General features: G+C 37.7%; 2 protein-coding genes across 5 annotated transcripts; both read left to right on the top strand.

Annotated features, from left to right (window-relative positions):
- Positions 1–597: 597 nt before the first annotated feature.
- On the top strand, positions 598–5,319 carry LOC121641971 (extracellular matrix protein 1-like). 3 transcript variants are annotated; one of them, XM_041988397.1, is made up of 9 exons: positions 598–893; positions 1,283–1,331; positions 1,829–1,899; positions 1,982–2,310; positions 3,009–3,211; positions 3,790–4,078; positions 4,161–4,366; positions 4,523–4,610; positions 4,808–5,319. In XM_041988397.1, exons 1-9 carry the CDS (start codon positions 824–826, stop codon positions 4,988–4,990), a joined length of 1,488 nt encoding a protein of 495 aa, XP_041844331.1. In that variant the 5' UTR covers positions 598–823; the 3' UTR covers positions 4,991–5,319. The 3 variants fall into 3 exon arrangements, with proteins under 3 accessions (XP_041844331.1, XP_041844330.1, XP_041844332.1); XM_041988396.1 differs by having other exon boundaries at positions 1,283–1,336; positions 1,831–1,899; XM_041988398.1 differs by lacking the exon at positions 1,283–1,331 and having other exon boundaries at positions 1,831–1,899.
- Positions 5,320–6,247: 928 nt separating this feature from the next.
- On the top strand, positions 6,248–19,826 carry LOC121641970 (phosphatidylinositol 4-phosphate 5-kinase type-1 alpha-like). 2 transcript variants are annotated; one of them, XM_041988394.1, is made up of 17 exons: positions 6,248–6,402; positions 8,012–8,050; positions 9,404–9,438; positions 10,846–10,938; positions 11,165–11,295; positions 11,401–11,518; positions 11,969–12,121; positions 13,034–13,333; positions 14,430–14,659; positions 14,777–14,860; positions 14,968–15,016; positions 15,161–15,245; positions 15,941–16,048; positions 16,244–16,376; positions 16,452–16,514; positions 16,629–16,728; positions 16,820–19,826. In XM_041988394.1, the coding sequence occupies exons 1-17, from the start codon at positions 6,363–6,365 to the stop codon at positions 16,820–16,822; spliced, it is 1,764 nt and encodes a 587-aa protein (XP_041844328.1). In that variant the 5' UTR covers positions 6,248–6,362; the 3' UTR covers positions 16,823–19,826. The 2 variants fall into 2 exon arrangements, with proteins under 2 accessions (XP_041844328.1, XP_041844329.1); XM_041988395.1 differs by lacking the exon at positions 8,012–8,050 and having other exon boundaries at positions 6,251–6,402.
- The last annotated feature ends 1,618 nt before the right edge of the window (positions 19,827–21,444 follow it).

The following is a 21,444-nucleotide window of genomic DNA, read 5'->3' as shown; positions in this document are numbered from 1 at the left end:
CTTCAACTTAGCAGATGTTGTATTTTCTGTATAACCGTCAAATAAAGTTTGTATTAATTTATATTTATTTTTATAGATGTAGTAAACAGTTTAATTAGTATTGATTAATACTACATGATGTATAATCATAATCATAAGTAGTAGTACTATTTTGGGTTATTGTTTCTAGACTGTTATTTCTACTGGATGTTTTAGTAATGCTCACATAGTGAAATTATTTTTAATGTTTTTTTCTGACTATAGAAGAAAATCCAAAAACTAGCTTATTCTTGAAGTAACATTTTAAAACTGCATGAAGTCTTTTCCTGCACTGACTTGCTAAACTGTGACTCAGATCAGCCAACAGTCGATAATTAAAACACCCATAGCTTAATGTCAGGCGATGAGTAACGAGTTGAAAGCTTAACAACCAGTCTGGTCAAAGAAAGAATCCTAATATGAGTCCTGCTCGTACAGGCGCTCAGGATCACGCACTTTAAAGTCGTCCCTAAGACGGGTTCATAGTTTTCCATCTAACACAATCCAGGAGCTGCACAGATCACTGGTGAGTCACGTTGAAAAACTTCCCTCCCCCCTTATTTTTCTCCTCACTCCGCCTCATCTCTCATTCTCCACAACAACCATAAAAAGTCTTCGTCGAGTTGCGGGATTTTGCTCGCAGACGGACAGCACAGCGGCTTGTGTTGGACCAATAAACGGGCCGGTCTTCACGCTGACCCGCTGCGCGTGCCTTCCTGGGCTGCCTCTGGTCTGATACTTTGCCAGGACGTTCAGCTCCAAGCAGTGGGGCACTCTGAAGAGCACAAACACGATCAGCTTTACCATGGGATCGACTTGGGCGCTAGTCTGCTCCACCACTTTAGTCTTGGCTTTACTGAGCTCAGCAGCTAAAGGTCAGTGGAATTATTTCTCTAATTTAAGCTGCAAGATGGAAAACGTTCTTTCCTCATGTTTGTTATAGTTGCTGTGAGGTTGTTGTCTTTGCTTTTAAGCCGCAGCGTATTTATTTACAGCGTATTTACTAAACACATAGAGCAAAAAAAATGAATGCAAGTTCAAAACACAACAAACATGCAAACAGAAGTAAATCACCTAAACTTTCAGTGTAACAGTGTGTTTTACCCTGGAGTGTTACTAGCTTACAAACTGCTTGATCAGGAATGTAATACTCTTTGCACTGCTGGCAGCCTCAGTGTAATTTGGACAAAGCAAAAACATTACGTTGCATAACCTTGTGTCTCTTTGTTTTTCTCTGCATCTGTGTTTGTGTATAACTTTCCAGATGAACCCAACATTGAGCAGCATGAGATCCCTTTTGACCTTGACCTCAGGAGAGGTGTGTGTATGATTGTGTGTATGTGTGTGTGCGCATTCACATACTAGTATAGTACTGTATATCCTCTAGATCCAGTTAGAGACTGAGTGGCATTCAGCCAGCTCTTGAGCCACTTCAAGAGGCAATATAAGGGTCAAAATTTAAGACTGAGAGATTATTCAGCATGCTGCATTGATTTTACTAGTGAAATTCCGCATTCTTGGCTGGAGGAGCACTACTTAATCTGCAAAAATGCCTGTATAATTTCCTCTGTGCTTCTGGAGAGAGCTTTCCAGAGAGAAAAGTTAAGCTATATTATAGTTTTCTTAGTGCTACAGACATCTAAATAACTGAAATACCTCTCTAAGTTTATGTTTAAACTGAGATGTTTTATGTTATGCATGGATCTCATTCCTGATGTATGTAGGTTAGGTATGCATGCATGCCTGACCTTTGTGAAGACTGAAGAAGACCACTGTAAATAATTGATTTTTAAATCAAAATGTGTCTTTCAGGGATTCCACAGCCAGATTCAATGATGTTGCAGAAAGAGGTGGACTTAACAGACCTTATTGATCCTAAGGGTACTGGTGATCCTCTTTCACTTTATTATGACCTTGTTTGTTCTGATATAGTGACCACAAAATGAACAATTCCTGTTTTCAGAGTTCCTCATGCAGAAGGAAATGGATGTTCCACCATTTCTCCTCAATGGTCAATCTAGTTTTGGGCCCCGTTCTTTTGGTGGCCCTCCCACTCTGAACTACCCCGTTCAGTTTCCCCTTAGCCGACCAACATCTGACAACATCCAAGCCGTGTGTCTCCATGGAGACCATCGACCCCGCTACCCCAGCTCATATTTTCCCCCGTCTGGTTTTGGCCAGAACAGGCGAATGGCTACTGCTGTGAATAATGCAGAGTCCTGGTTTGGTTCGTGCTGTAAAAGGAACCAGACGTGGGAGGGAGACATGATGCTGTGTTGCGCCACTCAGGCGGTAAGTTTTTCACAACATCTCATCATTGCCGATTCAGCAGTCTTTTTTTTTTAACTCTCTGTTAAAAATACTAACTATGTGCTGTAAGATGTTTTTGCAATTGTTTGGTTCCTCTCATTTGGCAGTTTGGATTTTCAAAATTTTAAACATATTCAACAACCAATGCAACATGAGAAAAAAACACAGTGTGTGACATTGTAGTATAAAGATAAAACATTATTCCAAACTAATTTCTCATATTACAAATGACACTTTCTCAAGAGTAAAAAAAACGTAGGCTGCATATTATCAGCAACCTTGCATGTATTTTGACTGAATCTCTGCTCTACCAAACACATTATCCTCACTCTAAATGATTTTTAATTACTCAGGCTATAAAGAACTAAACATTCTTCACATTGCAGAGATGATGGTACCTGTAGTCGAGGCCCTTGGGGGTGTTTTCACTAGATAAGCCCAGCCAGACATAACAGACAGACTTTGGCATTTGCATCAGCAAAGCTGCCAGAGGGCAAGAAACAACCCTGCGCAGAATACTCATATAACAGTAGCCTAATGCTTAATTTACCTACATAATTACAGGTGGTCTATTTACTTGGCTGTGCAGTTTTAGACATGCAGGCCTCCTGGTAGAATTGGAGCATTTGATTAGTACACTATGACTGTGTTACTGTATTTTTTTTCTATACTTAACCAAGTGGGAGCTGTCACTTGAATTGTTCTGTGAGGAGAACTCAAGAGTGAAAGATCGTCAGCATCTCTGCTGTTCAAGAGACAATGGCAAACTAGACTGTTTCAATGAGGCTGCTGAAAACCCAAGCTACGAGCCAACAGAGGTGCTACCAGTGGAGTCGCTTCCCCCCACTGTCAACTTCAGCTTTGATCCCAGTACTTGCCAAAGGTTTGTTCAAATGCTTGAGAATGGTGCAGTTTTGTTCTCACTAAGCATAGTCAAAGCTAAATAAAGCTGAATGTTTATGATGTTTATAGAAGAGAGAAAACCTTCAGTATGTGTCTTAAAGAATAATTCTAGATTTTCTTAAGAACAACTATTTAAAAGACAACAAACAAAAACTGATAAAAAAAAGTGCAATTATTTCCATTATGCCATTAATTTACATATGTTTGAAGCTCATTTCCTACATCAGTCCTTTGTACTGAATCAGTAAATGACATGACATATATTCAATTGTCCACAATCCACAAAGTTGATAGATTTTTCTTTTTTATTATTTTACCCTTTGCGCTGAAAACTGACAAAGGGGAGAAAAAGTGAGCCAAAGTGAAATGAATCATATGGTGCTGAGAGGACATTTCAAAATAAACTTCCTTTATTTTAAAATAATTTTTTAGCTTAAAAATGAATCATAGGGTACTGAGAGGGTTTACATTGCAAAACAAATTTTCTTTATTTTTTAATATTTCTGCAGCTTGAACAAGCTAAGGTTTGGTTCTGATTTTATTCCTCGTGCATTACAGGAAACTGATGACTCCATATAGTGTCAGGGTACTTAGAAAAAAGAAGGAAAAGAAACCATCGACTTCCCAGAAAATTGACATCAACTTTCCTCCTGGACGACCCACAGCAGATAACATTGAATTACTGTGCAGCAACCAGAAGCTTCGGCCCCTCTATAACACCAAGTGTTTGCCACGCTTTGGCTATGAGCTGCTGGCTGTACAGGCCAAGACCATTAATCGTTTAGAAAAGGGATTCAAACAGTGCTGCAAAAAGAAACATGGTGTCCTCACCTGTGCTGACCAGAAGGTAAAGTCAAGAAGAGACTTAAAAGATTTTTTTTTTTTTTATAATGAATATGTTTTGAGTCATTTCTCATATTTTGTTTAAGTGGCGTGATGAGCTAAACAAGTTTTGCTCAGCTGCAAGCAACAAGCAGGGGCCAGTGGATTTACAGTGCTGTTTGGGTGATGAGGCAAATGATCAGTACACCTGTTTCCAGCAAACGTCTCCAGACCCAAACTATAACATGACTTCTGCCAGTGAGAAGCCCTCGCTTAGTAGAATATGTGACACTCACAGTATTATCAGGAAGAGGTCAGTACATATCTCTGATTCTTATTTTTCAAAATTTCTAACCTGCTGAAATATCTTTTCACTTATACTGTATTCTGCTTGTAATAGATAAATTTATGTGCACAATCTACAAGACTGTAATGTTTGTTGACTAAGTAACAAAGCGTCTGTGTTTAGATTCCCTGTTGGGTTTCCTCTCACAACCTTTGTGAGCCAATGCTGCCCCCTGCCTGATGAAGAACGAGCCAGTTGTTCTGAGCAAAAGGTGAGTTAAAGGGAAGTGAACCAGTTCAAATCCATCCATCCATTTTCTTTATCTGGTTATTCAAATGGTTGCAGCCAATTCATATAAAGGCTGATTAAATCTATTAAGTGTATTAATGAAATTTTAAGACTCATTAACCATAAATTCTGATTTGAACGTTCCATTTTAATGTGACCTTGTTCTGTCAATGAAATCAGCTTGAAGAGATATCCCAGAACCTGTGTCCACCAAAGAAGCCGTCTCCAGCTGTTCGCCGCTGTTGCAAGACGGCTTCACGAGAAGCCGTTCCTCAGTGTATCTCTAAAATCATCATGGATGCCATCAACAAAGCAACCAATGTCTTACGCCAGAAGAAGAGGAAAAGGTGCCCGATTTCTTAATGGTCTGAAAATTGGAGAGAATATTCAAAATATGGACCAAATTCTAGCTTCATCTGCATCTGCTGCCAGTGTTAGTAACAGTTACATAACTATATAAGAAGCATTTCTACCATCTACAATCAAACAGTATACTGCTGAATGCATAGTTTTTAAAAACAGACTTTAGTCTGTTTCACTGTACCTATGTTTTCATTTTATAGCTGCTCTTAACTTGATTTTGAATGTAGTTTTTTATGGCTTTGGAGCTTCAATAGCAATATATTATTTTTTATGATTTTGTTGTTAGGATTGTATCTGGAACAGTTCTAATAAAAACACTTTAAAATTCAGTTTTGTGTGGGTTAGTATGAAACTTATTGAATGCAAGGCCTCTACAGGCCCACTGCTACAGTGAGTTATGCTGTAGTTAATGCAGGGTTTGGTCAGAAATAATACAAAATAAGCACCTATATTTCCATTCATATTTGCTGTTATATAAAATGGCCTGTGCATAATGTATTCATAGCCACAGAAAAATATACCCTTGTATTCTACAGAGATCTTAAATATATTTCAAAAAGAGGATTGAAGACAATTCCTAATATCCCCAGGAGTGTTTGAAAAATAAAGATGAGTACCATTAGGAGGAAACCTGTATACAAAATTTTATTTAAGTGGGACGTATTATGCTGAAGAAATAAATATACTGCATTTTAGATAAGAACATTATTCCATCGATGAAACATGTAAAAGCGTCTGCTAAATGACTGTAGAATAGAATAGAATAGAATAGAATAGAATAGGCAGTTTCAGTATCATGGCTTGAGCCAGTTCTGTCGCATCTGGGACCCAGTGAAATGTCATCCATTGAAGAATTCATTCTGAATTATTCTAGCAAATTCTACTAAAATAAATAAATAAAAATAAATGTAAAAAAAATCGGGTAAATATGGACTGCCCAAACCAAAGTATTGACCTTTACCAATGAAATAAACACAAAAATACATTTGCTAGTCACAAATATGTTATGTTATGTCATGTTATGTTATGTTATGTTGTGTTATGTTATGTTATGTTATGTTATGTTATGTTATGTCTAGTGCTTTTCAAGATCACACATATTTGGAAAAATGTATATTTTTCTGACATTTTTATCCTATTTGTAAATTATGCTAAAAGCATTAAGTAACAACTAAAACTCATGTCCATATTTGTCTTTTAGGCCAAATGTTGTCAAACTTTAAAGTGACTACAGGGCTCTACAGTAAAACTGAAACTGAAACCGTACCTCATCCGTCCACTGGGGGCGCTGCGATGCTGCTGCGACACGGGCATCAAAATTCAGCCGTCTGCACCGTTATCCGCTATCTGTGATGTGAACAGTCCAAACGTAATGGCGACTGCTGCAGACTCGGGATCAACAGTCCCGACAGGTATCTTGTTTATTTGGCTTCTTCTTTTGTTGGGTGAAAATGAAGATGTAAACAGATCGGTGTGACGTCTGGTAGCGATGAAAATTGTGTTATGTGGCGGCTGTGGCTTTTCATGTCCCGGTTAGCTAGTTAGCATCGAGGGTTTCAGTCTAAGAAATGAACGGACGGTAGCTAGCTTGCTAAGCTGTCTGGTTAATAAACCTTAGCGATGATATTGTCGTGAAATACGTACATCTATAGTTACCTGTATTTATGCCAAGTCCTGTATATGTTTTAACTGTATGTTTAACAAAGAAAGAAAGAAAAGTCCCAGGACCTCGTTGACTCAAAGTGTATTTTGTTTCCAACTCGGTTGTGTCGTTATTATTATATGGTATCTTTACGATAGCGAAGCAGCTAAACACAGGAGTATAAAGGATGATCTTTAGTTAGTACATGTTATTAGTTTTGGTTTGTAAATGGGACGTGCCCACTCATCGGAAGTCAACGATCGCTTCTCCGTTATCCCTTGACTTTTTCCTCCTCTTATCAGTCCTCCCCTTCCTCGGTCTGTTTTTGTCCACGTCTATGATAAACAATAGGAACAGAAGAAAAATAAATAAACTATTTATTTGTTATTCATCTTCCAAAACAGTTATTTTCTAATATTCCACAAGTGATACAGTGTATCACCTGTTTAATATTGATCTTATTGATTTTCATAATTATTTTAACTAATGGCACAGACTAGCTATGCTTATTGAGTTAATGAAAAGATTTGATTCATTTAGCCCTCTTATCTTTGTTCAGCTGATCAGTTCTTTATCTAGGATCACATTCCAGATTTTTGCATTTTTCATTGCTTTATTACTTAGATTATAGAGGTTTCTTATTTTCAGAGGATTGGACAAATGATGGGAACACATTTATTACTAATGCATTTTGTTAGATGTCCTTACCTCCCTAGAACACACCAGACATGCTCTTCCTTCAGTAACCACCCAGTCTAAAACTGTGCATTAAAAATAGTGACTTTAAAGCACTCCTGTGGCTCCAACGTGGCTGAAATCCAGAGATGGTACAAATACAACAAATGCATTCTGTCAGGCACATGCCCTCAGACACTTGAGTGACAGTAGCATAATGTCATTTCTGTTTTAGTCCTTGTTGGCCTTGTTACCTTTTTGGTCCAAGAACCAGTATATTTACAGACTGCGTAGCTGAAAATGATCTTAAAGGTGTGTGCACGTCCCATATTATTGCTTAGCTGCAGGCTACTTGTGAAACAAACAAACAAACAAAAAAAAAAAAAAAACTGGCAGTGACTTATTTTGTATACTGAGAGGAACAGATGGTTTGTCTATTTTCGTCAGCCCTGCCACCAATGAGCTGAAGTCATTAAGTAATTAAGTTAGTCTAATTCCTATCCCAAATCTGCTGCACAGTGTGTTATTGAGTTTTGCACTGACCTTTGAGAAAAAATAATAACACTAGAGTTGAAATAATTTTTTTTCTTTTTATTATGTATTAATATGCAAATTAATTGATTAACAAAAAACTATATTAGTTCAGTGTCATTGACTTTGTCCATGGCATGAGCCAGTTAGGCTGACCATTTCCTGCTCCACAGACATAAGGACTCAGTTCTGGCGGAGAGCATTGCAGCGAGGTACCCGCATGGGTGTGTGTGAGTGTTTCTGTGTGTACAGAAACTGCATGAGTAGTGATGATTTAGTGTGTTGTTTTACATAATGAGAGGGAATGTGGGCAGAGTGATCCTCATTGTTTCCTGGTGGATTGCAGTGTGTCCCTGTTTAATAAGGAGACAAGCATGACATTCAGTTATTCTGTCTTATTATTAGTTCTGCCAATGTTTCTAGAGTTGAAATGTCTTTTTACTGTACATCTACTGGATCAAATTTGTGGAACTGTGAACTCTCTCTCTCTCTCTCTCTATCTCTCTCTCTCTCTCTCTCTCTCTCTCTGTATATATATATATATATATATATATATATATATATATATATATATATATATCTATATATATGTATATGTGTGTGTGTGTGTGTGTGTATATATAAAATTTGTTTCCATTCTAGGGTTTCTTACTGTTCTTAATTTTTCAGTAATCATTGGGATCCCACTCACAGGGGATTGGCCCATGCGTTTTACTGTTACCCTATTGGCTAGCTTTACCTGCTTCCACCTCTAACAATGACGTTAGGTTTGGATTTTGTGGTATATATTAACCATACAGCAGTATTGGAGTAGATGTTGCTATTGGTTACAGGCAAGAGGTGATTGCGTACTGCGTGAGGTAGTAAGCTTATGCAGCAAGTTTATGTAAGGATCAGGTTTGTACCCTTCTAACAAAATGTCTGTGCTGGATTTTAATTCACATATCCAGAGATATTAATGTTAAGTCTTGGTATTGCATGTCCACCTTCACAGCTTACTGTTTTTATACTGATTGTTGACTTTTCTACATGGCTAAATTTCGGGGATATTTAAATATGTCTTTATGATGCTATGGTAATTTTTAAATTATAAAAGCAAATTTACTGTGGCTGGCTTGCCAAGTTGTAGGAAATTTGGGTGGGGGATGGAGTGTAGTGATGTTGACACATCCTCAGGGAGCAGTTGAATATGGAGCTGTCGGCTCATGGGAGAAGTAGTTCTAGTTCACTTAGAGCTGGTGTATTGGGTGCAGCAGTTTGTTACTATGGACACATTTAGGTCTTAGCTAATCATTGGCCTTATAGTCATCAGCTAAAGCTGAAAATAGCTCAGCTAATTAACCAACATAGGGCTCAGTTTTTAACTAATTCTTCCATGGCAAAAACTTCCAGTTCAGACTTGTCAAAATTGTTTTAAACATTAACTTTACTTTGATTATATGGGTTCATAACATTGAGCCTGTTCCAAATAACTACTGACTCCTTAAGACTTTTTCCCCCAGGATTTTTAGATGTTGTCTTCCTGACATTGTAGATCATAGTTTAACTTGCTTTTCTGTTCTCAGGGACCAGCAGCATTCGAAAAATGGCCCCTTCAGAGGTAAGATGTTAAGTCTTGCTTCAAAACACGTCTGCATTTAGTGCAAATTCTGAATCAGTTAAATTTGTGAAAAGACATGCCATAGTTTCAGTGTAGCTGCAGTGTCATAACATCCCTTCTTCAAACCAGTAATTAATTATAATGGTAGTTGTTGGTAAAATGTAGGGCTGGACGATTAATCGATTAAATCGATAAATCGAATTTTGCATTTCTGGAGATTTATTTTTATGAAAATCAGGATTTTTTTTTTTCCATAGTTAGCAGCAGACTTAGCCTTCCCTCCACACCAGAACGGTGTTTATCTGACAGATTTTCAGTGAAGTGACCCTTCACTCACGCCAGTGATTTAGCAGTGCGTATAACTGCAGTGAGAAATGCTGCTCTCTGCGAGATGCAGAAGTAGGGCTGGGCACTATATCAAGATTTTCAAATATATTGAGACTTAATCAGGCGCAATATAGTGGAAGGAAATATCGTTTATATCGAGAAAGCTTGTTTTGAGTTAGAAACATATTTTCTTTTGCATTTTACACAGCTGTATTTTTGTTATGGTCATTGAAAAGTATTTTTCATTCATTTTGTTTTAGCAGCATTTAATTTAATGTAACGCTACTTTAATTTCAGTCAGCTGTTTTAATGCACATGTGCTGAAAATCCTTAATAAAAATGTATTTATAACTGAAGGCTGTAAATTAGAACTGTCTCTTTGGTTACTTGACAAAGAAAAATATATCGAGATATATATTGTATATCGTGATTCAGGTTAAAAATATCGAGATATAAGATTTGGTTCATATCGCCCAGCCCTATGCAGAAGTCAACTTAACCCACAAACCCTAGTTAAGAGACAACCTTCATCAGGGGAATTATTTCTGCAGTGGATCCTGTATGATAAGGATCCAGATGGAAAGAGATCACGGATGCATTGTGTCGCATATTTCAATGTAAGATATGAAGTCGTTTATATGATGGAAAAGCTACGACATTATATGCTTTATTTTTGCTGGCATTCATCTATATAAATAAATATTTTTAATAAGTTTGTTTGTAAAAGAAAAGAAAAAAAATTGATTAAAATCGGAAATCGGATTTGGTTATAAAAAATCGGAGATTTTATTTTTAGGCCATATCGCCCAGCCCTAGTAAAATGCCGCACATAAAGGAAAGGATTTCAGGAAAGTAACAATATTTGTGCAAGAAATGTAAAAGCATTTGCTACTTGACATCCTAAAATTCAGTAACTTGTCAGCTCAGTTGATGGCATAAGGTTTGTCATGTGAAACTGTTTTCTAGTTTGACCTAAAACTCTCACACGGTACACATAGCCCTTTATATTCTGTGTTTACACACACAACCTCAAAAATCACTCCATATCTGATTTTGTTTTCCTCCTGTCTTGTTCCTCAGACGCCTGGCTCTTCAGGCACAACTCAGAGTATGAAGAAGACCATTGGACACCGGGGTGTTGAGACCACCACAGGAGAGACAACATACAAAAAGGTGAGGATAGGTCGATACCTGTTTTTCACTGATGCCTGCAGCACTAGACAGCCGTGGTACATGTAGGGAAAAAACGCAGTGTGTATGCCCACATGTTTGGTGTTTATATTCTATTATTAGTCCCTCTCACTCAGAGGCCAAGAATAGCAAGTGAAACAACAGAAGTCACAGGGGGAAAATAATGTTTGTTCCAGTGCTGAACCTTTTCTCTTCTTGACCTCTTTAGACCACATCATCTGCCCTAAAAGGTGCAATCCAATTGGGCATTGCTCACACAGTAGGCAGCTTAAGCCAGAAGGCGGAAAGGGATGTTCTTATGCAGGACTTTGTGGTGGTCGAAAGCATCTTCTTCCCCAGGTTTGCAAGATAACTTGGAAAAAAGAACATGCAGTCTAGTTTTTCTTTTCCTCTCATAGATTAATGAACCTTCTGTCTCTTGTTTTTGGTGACTCGTGTTTCCAGTGAAGGCAGTAACCTGACCCCTGCTCATCACTACAGTGACTTTCGCTTCAAGACTTACGCTCCAATTGCCTTCCGTTACTTCAGAGAACTGTTTGGCATCCGGCCAGATGACTACCTGGTCAGTGCTTACAGCAATTTCACTCTGTCATGTTTACAGCTGCAGCATCTGTTGATTTATTTATTTGTTTGTTCAGTCATTTTTGTGCCTTTTATCCTTAAAGTTGCCATGTTGTCACTGTGGTTATGGATGAGTTATATAATTGTGAGGCCATAGTCTAATTTATTTTAGTCATATTTTGGCTTAATTATCTGTCGACTCTTTATCTGATATTTCTTTCTCATATGTCAGCATTAGAAAAACTTTCACCTATTAGAAAAAAGTCCTGCCGTCCAGCTATATTAATAAAATAACTGCATATTAATAAAATAACTGCAGCCAAGAATTAATGTCTGATATTAAAATGTTTTTTTCAAGTAACCTGTAGGTTGTAATGATATGTAATCTATTCACTGCAGACTCCAAAATGTTTTGTTTGGATAATAACACACATCACTCTTTCTATTGAAGTATTCTTTATGTAATGAGCCACTGATTGAGTTATCAAATCCCGGAGCCAGCGGATCCCTCTTTTACGTTTCTAGTGATGATGAGTTCATCATCAAGACGGTTCAACACAAGGAGGCAGAGTTTCTCCAGAAACTTCTACCTGGTTATTTCATGGTGAGTCTTAATAGAATGGAAAGTGGGAGTATGTTAAGAATGAAAGACGATAATTATTACTGTAACTACAAATTCAATTTTCTAAACAGATGGAGACTTGTCTAATATATATATTTATTAGACAGGCCTCTAATAAATATACTATTATTTAATTTGCTTTATTGATATTATGTTTAAAAAATTATAACAGATGTTCCAACAAAAAAAGTTGGAAGAGAAGCAGGAACAAAAATACGGAAAATAATATTAGTTATAAGTGTGAGTCACTAGTGTAAGTATTGGATAATAAATGTGCCCAACCCTGCTCTTACTGCATTGATTTTATATCAACTGAACAGAAAGACGGATGAAATTCTTTTGTGCAGAAACTACATTATTAAAGATCATTCTGTGTCTGAGCTTAAATGTTGTGTTGGCAAATATTTACAATTATTCCTATTGTTCAGTTTAAAGTACACAGAACTTGTGAATATTCAGTCTAAGATGCCCTAGACAGAAACATGGACGTATAATGCTGGTCTTACTCAGCCAATAAGAAATGTTAAAATGTAAAAGCGCTACCTTTTTAGGCTGTTTAGTCCCTGATTCCTTAACAAAAGATTGGAAAATGTAATAAATAGGAACAAGATTTGCAAATATTCACCACATTTCTTTCCCATTTTTTTTTTTTTTGTATATATCACTGAAATTAATTTCTTTTGTACTTGTGTATGTAGTAAAGGCTCAGTTGTTTCAGCCAATCACATATTTTCCTTTTTTGTTGCATTTATAAAGCTTCCAAACTCCTGGAAATTTGGGTTTGAATATTAGAGCAGAATTAGAGCAGAAAGTGTAACTGAATGGGAATGCTAATAATTTTAAACTTAATTATGTTGTATCTAAAAATGTTTCCATATTCCTTCTCCTTTACAGAATATAAACCAAAACAAGCGCACCCTGCTACCTAAATTCTATGGCCTGTATTGCGTTCAGGCAGGGGGGAAGAATATCCGTATTGTAGTGATGAACAATCTTCTGCCTCGTATAATCCATATGCACCTCAAATATGACCTGAAAGGCTCTACCTACAAGAGACGAGCTTCTCCTAAGGAAAGAGAGAAGGCTGTTCCCATTTACAAAGACCTGGATTTTATCCAGGACATGCCTGATGGTTTGCTGCTGGAAGCGGAGAACTATAATGCCTTGTCCAAGACTATTCAGAGAGACTGCTTGGTAAGTCACAGACAAAACAAAAATGTCAACCTCCTCACAAAAGGCATTTATGCAGTTTTTTCCAACTCCCCAGCATGCTTTTCCGGTGGTATTGTTCTGTCTCCTGCGTCAAGCGGTGAATAGCTTAGCTCCCTGAAAACATACCAAATTATGCATGTAACTGACGCCAAAGACGGACGAAACTGCACGTCCGTCTGCGTTTCCTGCGTCAAGTTTAAATGGGCCTTTACTATGAGTCATTGGACCTAATTTCTTTACAGCATCGCTGCAATCAACATGATGGACATCGCAACATAGTAATCTTGTTTTATAATTATAAAAACTGATTTTTAGAGGTAAATAATTCAGGCTATATTGTGATTGGCCTAATGTTCACAGGGTGATCTGAATTATTTGAAATTAATAGCCTACAGTAATAGCGACTCACCCCGAGACTCAGTCTTGGATAAGATGGATGAATGAACAGACAGTAATGGCCTGCCTAAGGAAAAAAAGCAGAGCAAGTATAGTGCTAAAAACTGCTAGAAACCTAGCATAACCTTCCTGACACAACCCTCAAACAATTTAAGCAACTTGTGTGCCTTTTTTATTTATTTATTTATTTTTGGCGATTATGTACTACTGAAGGAGTTTGCTCTCCCGTGTCAGGGGGTACAATTTCTGTCGGGGATAACTGCCTTGGCAAGACACCTGCACTGTGCCGGTATACTTTAAGCTCTGAAATTAAACGTCCATTACAAAATCTACTGAATAAAACAATAGATTTACTAGGTTGGTAAAAAAAAAAAAAGAAAACAGATACTTCCAACTTGTCAAGCTTTTGTCATTCAAAGCATGCAGCATAGAATAACACTAAATAGATCTGCATGTTCTCTTGTCATTGATACCCAGCCTAGAAATCCCTTCAATATTGGTACCAATATCGGATCGGTGCATCCCTATCCCTGGCCAATCGAAGTCCTGAACTATCCTGGTGTGAATGTCCCCTTTTGTCTCTGGTGTTGCCCTTGAAACCATATGAGTTCAAAAGGATATATGTGTGATTTCTCCTTTTGGTGGCCCATATCAACTTCTTTGTTTTTTATGTTTTATGTAGCTCTTGCAGAGTTTTAAGATCATGGATTACAGTCTGTTGATGGGCATCCACAATATGGACCACGCTAATCGAGAGCGTGGTGGGGTCAGTTCAGGGGATGGTGTGGTGTCTGAGGGTGCTGTGACTCCAGATCAACGAAGGCCACAAGCCCAGAAAAGTCTGTACTGTACAGCCATGGAGTCCATCCAGGGGGAGGCTCGAGGGAAGGGAGTTTTGGATTCAGAAGACCAGTGAGTGTGACCACCCACAGACCTGTGTTTGACCTACAATTTCCTTGTAGTTTGTACTGCTGTTGCATGAAATGTCAAATCATGCAGCGTGACTTCTCTCTGGCCTTGATTTTCCAGCACGGGAGGTATTCCAGCTCGCAATTCAAAAGGAGAGAGGTTGCTTATCTACATTGGCATCATTGACATTCTGCAGTCTTACAGGTAGATGTTACAGAGCATTTCAACTAATGCATTGTAAATATGTCTCTTACTAATTAATGCAAAAAGCCTGGCATACACTAAGAGGTTTATTATGTTTTATTATCTAGGTTTATTAAGAAGTTGGAGCACTCCTGGAAGGCTTTGGTCCATGATGGGGTAAGAACTTGAATTTAGTAAATACTGAGGTTTAAGTGAAGGTGTGACATGATGTGGTTCAAATACTTGATGACAAATAAAAGAGAAAAATGTGTAGGGGCATGTTGTAATATTCCTGCTGCTTTTTTTGTTGTTGTTCTTCAGGACACAGTTTCAGTTCACAGACCTGGCTTCTATGCAGAGCGCTTCCAGCAGTTCATGTGCAACACAGTGTTCAAGAAAATTCCACGTAAGTAGGCTTATGTCAGCATTTTTAATAGAGATGCTTTTGATTGCATTTTCTCTGCTCCCCCTCCCTCCACAAGGCCTGGGCAACAGATTCACCGTGAATGAATCTGTGTTGAACACATTGGTTTTGGTCAGTTCAAATTTTCTTTATTATAAATAATATCAGTGAATATAAAATTTTATTTGTCTTATTTTTGATTGAACAGTCAAATCTTTAAAAAAAAGACTTTGACCACTGATAACTTTTATTTTTCCTTAAAACTGCTCCTTACAATAGTTCAATCTCTCTGTCATTAAACAGAAAGTCAATTCAGATTCCTGATAAATATAATTGTAAAAAAAGAAAGAAAGAAAACAAACAGAAATTTGTTATATTTGCAGCCAAGCAAAACTCTCCATTTTCCCTGCAGGCATATCATATTCCAAGCTTTGTCAGGTCTTCTCTACTCACAGTAAATGTTTGCTGACAAGAGTCTGTTACTGTGGTACTGTGTGTTTACTGGCCAATCTGAAAAAGGCACCTGATCAGTCAGTCCAGTCACCGGTCAGAGCACCTCGGTGTGAATGTCTGAAGATCAGTCAGTGTTGATATTCAGCTGATCAATCAGTGCATCCCTAGTTTTAATAACCAGATTTGTGTGTGACAAATTCTGCGTCTATGTGGATAATTTTCATTATGTGGAATGTCCTCTTCAGTGAAACCGTCACCGTCTAAGAAGAGCCGTGGTGGAGGCCAGGGAGGACTAAGGAGAGCCCCTACTTTGGGAGCTCCCACCCCACTCTCCCACACACCAGGACAGTCAGGTATGGACTCCAAGCACACACAGCCATTTTAGAAGCACAGAGTCAGACACTGGAAGTGGTAAGAACTGACATTAACTAGTAGTTGTGATGAAGATCTGTGGTTTATTATGTCTGGTCACAATATTCGTGTCTGTATTCAGGTTGAAAGTGCTGGTGTTGGAATTTGATGTCATTTTGTCATAACTTTGTTCTCAGGCGTACAGTCAGGCAGACCAGATCTGGTTCCGAGGACTCCTCCACCAGCAGATAACCCTGCAGATAGTGAGGCCAATCTCTCCACCTCATCAGTAGGCAGCACAGGCGTTCCCTCCACCTCGCCTCCCCTGCGGTAAGACTTTTACCCTTTCATTCCTCTTCGACTCTTCTTAAACCTTTTGTTGGTCTAAATCTGTTTCCTCTGCAGGTCAGTTGGAGTGGAAGTGCATAAATCAGCAACAACAGATTATGACCACGGAGCCTCCCACAGGTACACAGTAATGCAGATTACACACAGTGATGTATAAAACCAGAACACTAAATGAATTTGTTTTACTCACTTGCATAAGTCATCTAACTTCTTTAATCGTCTTGTATCTGTTAGTTTGGGGGCAGAAGGTGCTGCCGATAATTCAGGCAACCTGTCTGGAAATGAAGATGTTGTTTCCCTCTCTGACATCATCCCAGAAACCAACATCTGTTTTGTACGTCTGAATGATTATTTATAATCTAACTCTTGAAGTAACCAGTATCAGTTCACAAACTTGTTACTCAGTGTAGTTTTCTATTTTATAGTGAAAATGAAGATAAAAAAACAAACCAGTGCCAAGTGCAAAGAAGATGCTCGTTTGGATGCTGTGAGTTGGGCAGGAGTCAGGACGATGGAAATCAAAATCATTTATCCACCACAGACCTCCTGTTGCACCTCTGCAGTATATATAGGACCTGCTGGATGAAGCAGTGGGGTGCAAGGGTAATTTGGGACAATAAGGAGATGAGAAGAAGTGGCTCTGCAGGCTTCAGGTTTTCTGAGTCAACATCACTATCACTGTGTGCCCATATTTATCTATAACTGAAGGCTCATGACCCTGAAGTGGCAGCTTTGTTGCAGTTGTGACACCATTACTCTGACTGAACACAGATTTCCTTTTGTGTCTGTTGGCTGCAATAACTTAAGAAAATACTGAGTTGTATGCTGTAAAAAGAAAAAAAAGAGGGTGAGGATCTAGCCATCTTGCCCACTTTCCACAGTATGAAGATGTGAGTGGGCAGAGACACCCACAACCCACTATGAGCATATGAAGGCCACAGCCTGCATGGGAGGAGAGAGTGTTGTATGTTCACATGCCTTCTAAGTGGATTCACATTTTCGTGACTTGCACTTTAGTGCGTTCTTCATGCTCCTACATCTCCCTTCTGCAGTCCTTATCAGCAGGGACACTCAAATAACAATATGTAATCAATACAAATCATTCAGTCATAACTTGATGCTGTCAGCTCTGCAATCAAAGTATACTTTTCTCTTCACTTATTGTGGATGTGAGGTATTTTTTTGGAATCAGATTTGAAAAAATGGGTTGAACTAAACCTATGAGTTAGTTTTGTTTATGTTTTAAGTTATTTTGGAAGCCACAGTTGTGCTATCTAGATCTCCCACTGCTGAATGTACATTGTGTTTTCCTTGCATCAAATGTGTCTTAGTAAAGCGACAGCATATTTATACAACCCTGAAGATCTCCCCCTCTGATGTGGCCATATGTGCTGACGTATGAATGAGTACAAAACAAACAGCTGCTCACTGCATTGTTGAACAGTACATGCTGTTAAATGAAGTGTTAACTTAATGGACTAGTAATGATTTCCAGTTAACATCTGTGGTCTGTCATGTCTGTGCCTTTTACATGTTTGTCTCTACCCTAACGTGTATTATATAACTAACATTTTTAAAGGTTAGTGCTCTGGTCACACATGGAAACCTGCCTTATCACTACATCTGATGTAATCGTACTGCCATTTGTGTGTCTGAACATTCTAGTCAGTGGTGAGGGTTTCATTTTGTTTTAAATTTTCATGCAAACACTAGCACAATCACATCTTTTTTGCCACATATTCAGTCATCACTGATCATGTTTGATCATCATTATCACCCATCAACTCACCTGATCATTTTCATCCTCACGTCTGATATTAAGGATGATTTCTTGTTCATTTCTGCTGGTTACAGAAATGACATCTGCCCACATCCATCCTTGGACCAATATCACTAGATATGTGTGTGAGAGTTTTGTAAATATATTTTTTTTTACTTCTTGTGTTGTTCTGCATTTTTGTGATTGTGCTAATTTTATTAATTAGGTTCTGAAACAAGCCACTGAGGTGGCACGTAGAAGGTTTTTATCTTATGATAGATTTCTGATACTGAATTATGAATCACTACTTGGTGACTGTAGCTAATTTTGACATCTCATTATGGAAGTATTACTGTTACAGTATTTAAGAACATGTGGTCTATGCAGCAGAGAGGGAGCAGGGGGACGTGAGTTTTCGATATAAAAAGGTCAATTTTCTTCCAGAATGCACAATTGAGAATTTAGGATTGAGTGTTTTTATATGGCAATTCATGGCACCAAAGAGAAGAGCAGCGTAGATAGTTGAAGAGGTCCTGTCCAGTATGTTTAATATGAAAGTGATATGAGATGTGTTCTGTGTGGCGATAACACTGGCTCGACCTGTGTTTTAAGGATCTTTAAACTGGATAGGTTCTTTTATTGGTTTTGTTTCTTTTGCTGAAAATTTTATTGTATGAAAGGCTGTATCTGTCTTAAAACCAGCCCATTTTGTGATTTTATCTTCAACAAATCAAGTGATCTACTTCATAGTCTGAGACATTTCAAGATTTCACTGTGCTTTCCTGTTAAATGTTTATTTACTACAATTGTGGTAGTGCTTAGAACCTCCTATTTACCACTTTTATGTTGTAGGGATGTTGTTTGTAGTTTTTCTGGTAGTATGCTAAAATGTTGGACATAATTTCAAACCCATCCGTTTATAACCATAATTTAATTGAAAGTCAGTCACCAAAGAAACAGTCCCAACAGTCTTGTTCTGATAAGAAAAAAATAATAATCATGATTATATTTTGTATTGCCTTGAGTTTAATATTTTATTTAAACTTCTTGAAATGTTTAGTGCTGGTTAGTTGATAGTCTGTCTTTGCTTTTTTTTTTTTTTTTTACAATATTGTGGCACAATAAAACATCCATTGGTGCATAAAGAGCTACAGCAGGCAGTTTGTAAACACTACAGTGAATTTAAAGCAATGCAATATGAACCACAGTTTGCCACATTCAGATGTATATTTATTAATGACTGATTGCTGTAGGTTCAGTTGAAAAAAAAGTTTTATGTACTTGAGATGATTGTAAGTAAACTGTATACTGACAGAAGGATGTCTGAAACTTTATAGCTTGTATTGCTCATAAAGGGAGAATGACAATTTCACCTTTTTAACTTTCATGTCTAGATTGTAATATTATATATTCTCTGCATTGTTCTGGATTGTTAATCTCCTATTCTTTTTCTACACGAATGTTTCACATGGCTTATGAGCCAATGTTGCTGGTTGTCCTTTGCTTCAATTATTATATTTTTACTGTGTATAAAATGTGTATATGTACATATGAGTCACGGAAATGCCTTCTCATGCAACATGTGCTGCCTGTTCCTCCTGCCATGTTTCAGTTATGTGGTAGTGATGTTTTCATGTTTGAATTTAAAGGATTAAACATATTTTCTAAATCTTTTTTGGTGAAATACTGTGTGAATTATTGTATTAAAGGCTTGGAACACTGCTTCCTCCTTGGGATAATCTGGGTGTCTGACCTGCTTTTAGTTGTGGAGCAAATAATTGTTTTAATTATGAGGACTTTCCTCTTTCCAAAGAAAGACACGGAAGGGGACAAACCATTCCACACACATGACTAAGTTGAACATGACTAATGTTTGAAATACTTTCACATGGAAAACTTTTTCACATTGTTACACCAGCTGGTCCAATAAAAATGATGAGCAACACTTTAAAATGTTATCTTTGCCCCTTTATCGCCACCAAGCATTGAGTCGTGGAGCAACTACAACACTTCTTGCTGGACCTGGGTCATCACCAACCTGCTCCAGGATGGTGCAGTCAGCATCTGCTAGCTTGGCAGGAGGCTTGTACAGCCTAATCAATACTTTATCCATGATAAAATATTTGGCAAATTGGCCAAATAGGGCATTGACTTTCCCTTAGGCACATTTTATGGCACCAAAAGCAGCATAGCTCTGTTGGTGAGGCCCATCTAATGCCTGTTCGTAGTGGAAAATGTCATTATCCTCATGGGCTCTTCTTCCATCCCCAATTTTGCCTCCATGTGCAACTTCAAATCTACCAGCCAATTCTGCTTCCCACTTAGGACAATCACAAGGATAAATCTCTTCCTCCTTAGGGACACTCATTTTAAATTGCATCGGGTTTTTCAACTTTGATAATCAAAGCCTTTGCATGAAGGATCCAGCAGTCAAAAACTATCTCCTGATGGCACCACAGATCCTAATATGACTCAGCCTCCTGTCTGCTCAGCTCCTGAAACTACCCACAATAAACCTCTGCAACACGACCATATGCCTCATATTCTATACCACTTCTACCATATACGGCTGCAACTGCCCTCTGTGCTTTTCCAGTCAAGGAGCTCTGAACTAAAAATACCCACTTTCCTCTGAGCTTAATAATTCACTGTTATTTCCTTTTGTTACGTGGACTTTTGCTGTGCTAGCTTCATGTGTGTAGGTAGTGTGTAACAGTTGGAGTAGATGGGTTTAGTGCTAGTGTCACTAGGAACAGTAGCACCTGTAGAAGAAAATAGAGAAACAGAGAAAATGAAAAAAAAAAGTCCCATTGTTATTAATAAAGTAATATTTTTTTTCATCACATGTCCTTTGGATAATTAAAAGAGTATGTTTATGATTTTTCATTGGAATCTTTAAGCAGGTCAGCACATAAAATAATACAAAAAAACTTGACTTAATTTACTAATTTAAGGAACTAATAGAGAAATGTCACAGTAGTATCTATAAATTAATAAGTTACACAAAGTCACCCATATTTTATGTGGTTGTTTCCAGTAAATTCCCATAGAATTTTACAATCCAAAGGCTTCTTTTCAAATTTTATTGTTATACTCTGAGGCAGAAATCTCCACTTAGTTTGCATGTTGTCTAAAGGGTTTACACATATACGTTTAGTGTGTTTATCACTCACAGCCTCGTTTTATTGTTATTTTGGATACTTTTCTGATTTAATCAGGATCATCTGATTTAATAATAAAAAAAACAAAAACAAATGTAGCTTTATCCATTTAATCTGGAAAACGATAAAC

Source organism: Melanotaenia boesemani, chromosome 6 (genome assembly GCF_017639745.1).
Source record: "Melanotaenia boesemani isolate fMelBoe1 chromosome 6, fMelBoe1.pri, whole genome shotgun sequence".
NCBI classification, from domain to species: Eukaryota; Metazoa; Chordata; class Actinopteri; order Atheriniformes; family Melanotaeniidae; genus Melanotaenia; species Melanotaenia boesemani.
Note: the sequence above shows the minus strand (reverse complement) of the source record. Positions and strands in the feature narration are given on the sequence as shown.